Source organism: Staurois parvus, unplaced genomic scaffold (assembly GCF_062004578.1).
Source record: "Staurois parvus isolate SC_StPar_1 unplaced genomic scaffold, SC_StPar_1.0 ptg000067l, whole genome shotgun sequence".
NCBI classification, from domain to species: Eukaryota; Metazoa; Chordata; class Amphibia; order Anura; family Ranidae; genus Staurois; species Staurois parvus.
In genome coordinates, this window is record NW_028317863.1 from 24,652 (window position 1) to 35,049 (window position 10,398).

Below are 10,398 nucleotides of genomic sequence, written 5' to 3' on the forward strand. Positions count from 1 at the left end.
TCAGTGATGGTCTGGGGAGGCATATCCATGGAGGGACACACAGACCTCTACAGGCTAGACAATGACACCCTGACTGCCATTAGGTATCGGGATGAGATCCTTGGACCCATTGTCAGACCCCACACTAGTACAGGGGGTCCTGGGTTCCTCCTGGTGCACAACAATGACTGGCCTCATGTGGTGAGAGTATGCAGGTAGTTCCTGGAGGATGAAGGAATTGATACCATTGAATGGCCCCCACACTCACCTGACCTAAATCCAATAGAACACCTCTGGGATGTCATGTTTCGGTCCATCTGACGCCACCAGGTTACACCTCAGACTGTCCAGGAGCTTAGTGATGCCCTGGTCCAGATCTGAGAGGAAATCCCCCAGGACACCATCCGTGGTCTATTAGGAACCTCCCCCGACGTCAGGCATGCATACAAGCACGTGGGGGCCATACAAACTACTGAGGACCATTCTGAGTTGCTGCAATGACATTTCAGCAAAATGATAATAGAGTTTTATGTATTATACATGGAGATAATATCCCCCCTTATGTATTATACATGGAGATCATATCCCCCCTTATGTATTATACATGGAGATCATATCCCCCCTTATGTATTATACATGGAGATCATATCCCCCTTATGTATTATACATGGAGATCATATCCCCCCTATGTATTATACATGGAGATCAAATCCCCCCTTATGTATTATACATAGAGATCATATCCCCCCTTATATATTATACATGGAGATCATATCCCCCTTATGTATTATACATGGTGATCATATCCCCCCTTATGTATTATACATGGAGATCATATCCCCCCTTATGTATTATACATGGAGATCATATCCCCCCTTATGTATTATACATGGAGATCATATCCCCCCTTATGTATTATACATGGAGATCATATCCCCCTTATGTATTATACACTGTGATCATATCCCCCCTTATGTGTTATACATGGAGATCATATCTCCCCTATGTATTATACATGGAGATCATATCCCCCCCCTTATGTATTATACATGGTGATCATATCCCCCCTGTGTAATATACATGGAGATCATATCCCCCCTTATGTATTATACATGGAGATCATATCCCCCTTATGTATTATACATGGAGATCATATCCCCCCTTATGTATTATACATGGAGATCATATCCCCCCTTATGTATTATACATGGTGATCATATCCCCCTTATGTATTATACATGGAGATCATATCCCCCCCTTATGTATTATACATGGAGAACATATCTCCCCTTATGTATTATACATGGAGATCATATCCCCCCTTATGTATCATACATGGAGATCATATCCCCCCCCTTATGTATTATACATGGTGATCATATCCCCCTTATGTATTATACATGGAGATCATATCCCCCCCTTATGTATTATACATGGAGATCATATCCCCCCTTATGTATTATACATGGAGATCATATCCCCCCTTATGTATTATACATGGAGATCATATCCCCCCCTTATGTATTATACATGGAGATCATATCCCCCTTATGTATTATACATGGAGATCATATCCCCCTTATGTATTATACATGGAGATCATATCCCCCTTATGTATTATACACGGAGATCATATCCCCCCTTATGTATTATACACGGAGATCATATCCCCCCTTATGTATTATACACGGTGATCATATCCCCCCTTATGTATTATACATGGTGATCATATCCCCCTTATGTATTATACATGGAGATCATATCCCCCCCTTATGTATTATACATGGAGATCATATCCCCCTTATGTATTATACATGGAGATCATATCCCCCCTTATGTATTATACATGGAGATCATATCCCCCCTTATGTATCATACATGGAGATCATATCCCCCCCCCCCTTATGTATTATACATGGTGATCATATCCCCCTATGTATTATACATGGAGATCATATCCCCCCCTTATGTATTATACATGGTGATCATATCCCCCCCCCCTTATGTATTATACATGGAGATCATCTCCCCCCTTATGTATTATACATGGAGATCATACCCCCCTTATGTATTATACATGGAGATCATATCCCCCTTATGTATTATACATGGAGATCATATCCCCCCCTTATGTATTATACATGGAGATCATATCCCCCCTTATGTATTATACATGGATATCATATCCCACCCTTATGTATTATACATGGAGATCATATCCCCCCTTATGTATTATACATGGTGATCATATCCCCCCCCCCCCCCTTATGTATTATACATGGAAATCATCTCCCCCCTTATGTATTATACATGGAGATCATATCCCCCTTATGTATTATACATGGAGATCATACCCCCCCTTATGTATTATACATGGAGATCATATCCCCCCTTATGTATTATACATGGAGATCATATCTCCCCCCTTATGTATTATAAATGGATATCATATCCCCCCCTTATGTATTATACATGGTGATCATATCCCCCCTTATGTATTATACATGGTGATCATATTCCCCCTTATGTATTATACACGGAGATCATATCCCCCCCTTATGTATTATACACGGAGATCATATCCCCCTTATTTATTATACACGGAGATCATATCCCCCCTTATGTATTATACATGGTGATCATATCCCCCTTATGTATTATACATGGAGATCATATCCCCCCTTATGTATTATACATGGTGATCATATCCCCCTTATGTATTATACATGGAGATCATATCCCCCCCTTATGTATTATACATGGAGATCATATCCCCCTTATGTATTATACACGGAGATCATATCCCCCCTTATGTATTATACATGGTGATCATATCCCCCTTATGTATTATACATGGAGATCATATCCCCCCCTTATGTATTATACATGGAGATCATATCCCCCCTTATGTATTATACATGGAGATCATATCCCCCTTATGTATTATACATGGAGATCATATCCCCCCTTATGTATTATACATGGAGATCATATCCCCCCTTATGTATTATACATGGAGATCATATCCCCCCTTATGTATTATACATGGAGATCATATCCCCCCTTATGTATTATACATGGTGATCATATCCCCCCTTATGTATTATACATGGTGATCATATCCCCCCTTATGTATTATACATGGAGATCATATCCCCCCTTATGTATTATACATGGAGATCATATCCCCCCTTATGTATTATACATGGAGATCATATCCCCCCTTATGTATTATACATGGAGATCATATCCCCCCCTTATGTATTATACATGGAGATCATATCCCCCCTTAATCTCCTTTTCTCAGTAGAGAATAAATTCAGTTCCTCTAATCACCTTCACCTTACACATTAAGCCGTGTGTGGGGATCTGTATCAGACACTTTTTTCAAAATCCAAGTATACCACGTCCACAGCCACCCCTCTGTCCAAGTATACCATGTCAACTGCCACCCCTCTATCCAAGTATACTATGTCCACCACCACCCCTCTGTCCAAGTATACCCACGTCCACCGCCACCCCTCTGTCCAAGAATACCACGTCCACCGCCACCCCTCTGTCCAAGTATACCACGTCCACCGCCACCCCTCTGTCCAAGTATACCACGTCCACCGCCACCCCTCTGTCCAAGTATACCGCGTCCACCACCACCCCTCTGTCCAATTATACCACGTCCACCGCCACCCCTCTGTCCAAGTATACCACGTCCACCACCACCCCTCTGTCCAAGTATACCACGTCCACCGCCACCCCTCTGTCCAAGTATACCACGTCCACCACCACCCCTCTGTCCAAGTATACCACATCCACCGCCACCCCTCTGTCCAATTATACCACATCCACCGCCACCCCTCTGTCCAATTATACCAGGTCCACCGTCACCCCTCTGTCCAAGTATACCAGGTCCACCACCACCCCTCTGTCCAATTATACCAGGTCCACCACCACCCCTCTGTCCAATTATACCAGGTCCACCACCACCCCTCTGTGCAAGGTTTTGCTCACCTCCTCATAAAAAGATATCAGATTTCTTTGACAACTTCTGTCTTTCATGAATCCATGCTGTCGGTTGCTTAAAATATTTTTTCCAGCAAGAACTCATCTATGTGGTCTTTTATTAAACGCTCCAGTATCTTCCCAACCAGGGGCGGACTAACAACTCATGGGACCCCCGGGCAATAGGGGATCATGGGGCCCCTGTGTCCTTGCCAAAACTCAAAAAAGCCTATGAAAAAGGTACCAGGGGCATCTCATGGGGCCCCCTACTGACCCCGGGCCCTCGGGCAGTGCCTGAGTTTCCAAATGGTCAGTCCGCTCCTGTTCCCAACTATAGAAGTTACACTAACAGGTCTGTAAATACTTGGTAAAGATTTCACTAAGTTAATGCGATTGTTACCTGTAGAATGAGAACTGAAAATAAAAAAATACATTTGTAGTGAGCCTGTCACCACAAGTCACTTACTGTATAATAGAAGGCCACCCTGTAAAGCCCATATTTACCTATTCGGCAGGCAATGTCTCCAAACTGGTCCTTCACCGCTACATACAGTATTAAACCCTTCTAGGTGGCTTGAATATCTGATCCCACTGCTGGCACACAGTAGTTTGTACCACTGGCCTGTACTGTATGTCCTGTAGTGATGTATGAGCCAGTGGGAGGAACCACTTCCTGCTGCGGGAGGAGTGACATTTCTGGAAAGTATAGATGTTTTTTTTTTAACAGGGCTGACCTTCTTTGATAGTGACTCTGGAATGACAGGTTCACGTTGACCAAGCTCATGGAACTGCTAAATTTCCTGCTGTGTCACCAGGACAGAATTTGAGGGTAATCTCCCCAACAACGACACAACCAGCAAAAAACACTGATAAAGGTTCCTTCCCTTCCCAACTCCATGTAAAACTGAAAAAAAACTTGTGACATCAAAGCACACCCTTACTATAACATTGAATTCAAGACTAGTTAAGTTATTGATCACAATTATTTACTCGACATCTTGAGGTCTATTTACATACAAGTGTAGCCATTTTTAGAGACCACCAGGATCTCCTACATCAGAAAATACTGTACAAGTCACCATATCTAATCCTCTAGTTACTAATTGTAAGGGACCCTTGAAAGACTCCAAGCACAACATGGAGGGGCTCGGAGAAAGTGGCTTTGAAAGTGTGCAAACGTCTCATCGGGTCTCCCACCTCATAGAAGGAGAGCTGGCCGTCCTCGTAATTCAGATAGATACGGAATTTATGGCTGGAAGGCTTGTGAGATAGATGGATATGGTCACTGTTATGCATCATGGTATAGTTATCCTTCCACCTCCGCAAGCACCAGGAGTCATTGTCCTGTCCAATCATACTGATACGGTTTTTCCGGTTGATGCTAGGGTAACACATACCGACTTTCCAGCTATCTGACCGGCTGGTGTCCACCTCCCAGTAATGCCTCCAAGAGCAGAAGCTGCTAAGACTTAGAACCCCACAGTGCTGAAGTCTCTCTGGTGTTTTTGGATAAGGCAGTTCTATCTCTGTCCTGAAGGCACTTTTTAGGTTGTCTGATATCCAGAGATTATTAGCTGCTGTGCAGATATCCAGTATTATGTCTGCAGGTTTTTGTATCCACATCTTTGCACTTGTTACTATGTCAGATAATTTGCGTAGCGAACTTGAGATCAGATCCTCCTGTAGATCAGGAAATTCAGGGTCATCGGGCAGTGCCTCCTCAGTGTCACACAAGTCTTTGTCTAATTCCTGATCTTGTAAAATAGTTAGTGGGTCAGCCAGGTCACGTAGCCCCTCGAAATGATGAATCTTCCTGGATAGATCATCCATCTTTGTTTCCAACTGTTGGTTTAAATCAGAGATCGTCTGTGAAATCTGCTGTTCCCATCTGGAGATCTCTTCTGGAACCATTTTCTCGAGATCTTCCATCTGCTTCTTGATGTTGTCAAGCTCGGCAGTGGCTCTCTGTGTTACTTTGGTGGCTACTCCTTGAGCTTTTGTCTTGTGTTCCTGAAGGCTCTGGACTTTCTTTTTAATCTTTTCTCGCTCCAAAGTCACCTTCTCCAGCATAGGTTTCAGTTTCTTCCCAGAAGCCTCCTCCAACGACTCAATCTGGTGTCCTCTGTGTTCTCCATCCAACCTGCAAGATGCGCAGACACACAGGGAGTCCTCAGTGCAATAATATTCTAAGATCTTCCCATGGACAGGACACCTTCTCTTTCCAGGATCAGCCGTTGGTGGCAGTAAAATGTGCTCCACCTTCTCGTTGTGTTTCCTCAGGTGATCGGCACACAGGGAAGTCTCACATTGCTGACAAGACTTCATGGCTGGAACAGGGAAGTCACAGTAGGTACAGGAGACAAACTTCCCACCCTTGCCTGCTGGACCAGCATGGAATCTCTCTGCTATACTACTGAGCACAATGTTCTTCCTAAGTGGTGGTTTTGATCGTTGTCTGCATTGTGGACAGGTGTAGACTCTGGACCCATCCTGTTTACGAATTAGACGATGGATACAGGCCTGGCAGAAACTGTGTCCGCACCTCAGAGTTACAGGATCCCTATAAACTTCCAGGCAGATGGAGCAGTTCAGCTCGTGTCTTAGGTCAGCAGATGCCATGTTGCAGATGAGCAAGAAATGAAAGTGAATGTAAGTTGACTTCTGATAAACCACACATACAGAAAGTAATCTGCCAAGAACTGACTCATCAAGTCAACACTTCCTAAATACCTCACAGCTTTCTGAGATCACAAACAGGAACACCTTACAGTATAAAGCACAAACAAGGCAAAGAACACGTCTCCAGTTACCTGGACCTTGAACAACCAATAAACAAAGATGATTAATTAAACCCATAAGTGCTTTTTTATCTCTACTTTCCTTTAAATATTTTCAAAATAACAAATGCAGTCATTTATGGGATGGATGAAAAGTTTATTGCTGTATACAAAAGAAGCAAAATAATACATTTATTTATGACACGTCCAAACATCAGGCAAGAAACTGGGAACCGAGGAAAAAGGGACAGAGGCGGGTTCAGGGTAACCTAATCCGAACCCCATTTGAAGTCAATAGGAGACACATGTTAAAAAACAGTAATGGCAAATTCTCCAAACTGCGACCCATGGGCCAGATGTGGCCCTTTACTTACCTTTATCCAGCCCTTGGGTCACTGGTCCTCCTACTGACATGAAGAACTAATTCTTCCACAATCAAAAGGCACCATTCCTCCCACTGACTATCAAGGTCCTACCTTTCCTCAGGGCTTGTGCTGCTCCATGTGCTGGCATCCATCTTAGGTCTGCAAAGCATTGTGGGATCCTTTATGCTTTCAGCCTTCTACGGCTCCTCCCAGGAGGTGGCGGCTTATCACATTTAAGTCTGCTGTTTGTAGCTGTCCATTGCATTCGTGTCTTGTCTGTTGCACAGCAGCAAGCTCCTGTTCAGTTAACTCATTGCTCTCCTGGATACCGACTCGGCTTTGGCAAAGACTCCTCCTGGCTTCTGACCCCGGCTCTGGCGACCATCCTTCCTGGCTTCTGACCCTGGCTCTGGCACCCTCCTTCCTGGCTTCTGACCCTGGCTCTGGCGACCATTCTTCCTGGCTTCTGACCCCGGCTCTGGCGACCATCCTTCCTGGCTTCTGACCCCGGCTCTGGCGACCATCCTTCCTGGCTTCTGACCCCGGCTCTGGCGACCATCCTTCCTGGCTTCTGACCCCGGCTCTGGCGACCATTCTTCCTGGCTTCTGACCCCGGCTCTGGCGACCATTCTTCCTGGCTTCTGACCCCGGCTCTGGCGACCATTCATCCTGGCTTCTGACCCCGGCTCTGGCGACCATTCTTCCTGGCTTCTGACCCTGGCTTTGGCAATGATTCCCGCTGGTTCTCGACTTGATTATCCTGGAAGACGACCTCGGCAGGAGAACTTCTGTCCTACCAAGTCATCTGCTGTTGCTGTCGGACTTGCATAGACTCTTGCCTTGTTTCTGTGTAAATAAACCTACCTTTAATTGCACCTCCTTGTGTGTTTGGCTCCTCGCTCCCTGACACTGACATCAACTCCAAGGCAGTGTTTCCTCTATGGACACGAATGATGGGGCACTATTCCTCCCATTGACTCCAATGATGGGGCACTATTGCTTCTACTGACTCCAATGATGGGGCACTATTGCTTCTACTGACTCCAATGATGGGGCACTATTCCACTGACTCCAATGATGAGGCATAATTCCTCCCACTAATACCAATGATGGGGCACTATTAGTTCTACTGACCATGGGTTCTATGTCATTTTTACTCCCAATGATCACATGGACATGGTCTACTCCCGCTGGGACATTTTCTACTCTTACTGGCTACAGTCTGGCCCCCCTAATGTCTGAAGGACTGTACACTGGCCTTTTGTTTAGAAAGTTTGGAGACCCCTGTTCTAGGCTAATAGGCACAGAGGAGGGGTGGTTGGGAACTGCCCTGGGGGCATGTACCAAAGCAAAAAAGAAAAAAAAAAGTAAAAATGCTTGAAGTGAAAACCTTTTTTTCTATATGAGGGTCTCATCAGGGGTGGACTGACCATTTGGAAGCTCAGGCACTGCCCGAGGGCCCGGGGTCAGTAGGGGGCCCCATGAGATGCCCCTGGTACCTTTTTCATAGGCTTTTTTGACTTTGGGCAAGGACACAGGGGCCCCATGATCCCCTATTGCCCGGGGGCCCCATGAGTTGTCAGTCTGCCCCTGGGTCTCATTTAAATGTTAAGAGGCGGCCAATTTACATCTATACACATCCAAGATCACACACAAAAAACGGCATAGGGTTTCTCCCTGTAATTACTACCAGTCTTGTTTGAATTTTAAGGAGGACCCCATGCAAAAAAAAGGTGGGGATTCCCTTTCAATAATCCATACCAGTCCTTATCCAAGCATGCAGCCTGGCAGGCCAGGAAAGGGGGGGGGGATAAATGTGAAAACCCCCCTACCCCCTTCTCGACCCATAACAGACTACATGCCCTCAGATTGGAAGGGTACCATGTTTACTTATTTTATGTATTTATTTCAGGTACTTATATAACGCCTTCAATTTACGAAGCACTTTACATATATATTGTACATTCACATCAGTCGTGATGTGAGGGGCGTACAATCTAAGGTCCCTAACTCACATTCATACATACACATTTTTTTTTTCTTAAGTCCGTAAACGTGCAAACTAGAACGAAAAAACCCGTAAGTGTTTCACAAAAAAGTGCAAGTGCAAAAACACCACACAAAAAGTGCACTTAGGGGTGTGCTTTGTCCTACCCCCGAAGGGGTTGGACCACTACCCTGATCCCCCGGGGCACGAAGCTCCTGACAGGGACAAGGTTCCCGTTTGGTCCTCCTGGCCAAAAGGCCTGGTGGACCACCTTTCCTTATGTCCAGCCGAAGCCGGACATCCAGTACTTGGTCAGGGGGCTCTCCCGAAGAGAAAACCCCCCAGGGACAGGGGAGGAAGGAACCAAAAGGCCACACATCCTCCCCCTAGACTTCAGGGCAGGCCCGAGGACCCACACCCTCCATCCTGTGAGAAAAACACACACATAAATAAAAGTGACAAACGTGGGGTGAGAAAAGATAAATAAATAATTAAATAAATCTATAAAAATAATAAAAAGTGGTCGTGCCCAAATTGTGCACTGACCAGACCCTGAGGCCTGTAGCAAAAAAAAAATTGCCCAGGACTTGGCCAAAAGGCCCGGTCCTAGAGGCGCAGTGCAAAAAGTGTTTTAAATGCAGTGACCATGTACTCATTCACAACGTGGGGTCCCACACCCAAGTGCTACTCAGAGCACCCCTGAGGCGACTACTCAGGGGGCACCGTGTTTGCGGACTTTCTGCCTCCTCAGCCCCTGGCCAGACCAAGGTAGATCCGTCCAAATCAGGAGGTACTGGGTCTTTCCAGTTTTCCCGGAGGAATTACTCCCAGGGCCCCAGCTTAACTTGTGGCGCTCCCCGGTTTCTGTCCCTCCGGTACTAGCCTTCCGGACCCCATCATACCAGTGAGGGTACTATACAACAGCCATCCCCGCAAAGCTAGAATGGCCGGGAGCACCCCCACTGGACACTGATAAGAACAGATACTACACTTGATCTTAGCCAAAAGGCCGAGAAGCAATTCATACATACATATACTAGGGCCAATTTAGACAGGAGCCAATTAACCTACCAGTATGTCTCTGGAGTGTGGGAGGAAAGCGGGTTATCCGGAGGAAACCCATGTAACACATGGAGAACATGCAAACTCGAGGCAGGTAGAGGTGTGGTTGGGATTCAAACCAATCACCCTAGGGCTGCTAGGCGGCACCCCATATCCCTGGCCCATTGGTTGTGGGGAATCTCCAAGCCTTCTTTAATAACATATAATAATATTAATATAATAAGAATTTTAA

The 10,398-nt window shown here is 45.4% G+C and overlaps 1 protein-coding gene and 1 pseudogene across 1 annotated transcript; both read right to left on the reverse strand.

The window, feature by feature from the left end:
• Positions 1-4,944: 4,944 nt before the first annotated feature.
• LOC149469570 (E3 ubiquitin/ISG15 ligase TRIM25-like) lies at positions 4,945-6,594 on the reverse strand. Its single transcript, XM_089668970.1, has one exon. It carries the CDS (start codon positions 6,592-6,594, stop codon positions 5,068-5,070), a length of 1,527 nt encoding a protein of 508 aa, XP_089525096.1. The 3' UTR covers positions 4,945-5,067.
• Positions 6,595-10,009: 3,415 nt separating this feature from the next.
• LOC149469571 (U2 spliceosomal RNA) lies at positions 10,010-10,125 on the reverse strand (annotated as a pseudogene).
• Positions 10,126-10,398: the final 273 nt, after the last annotated feature.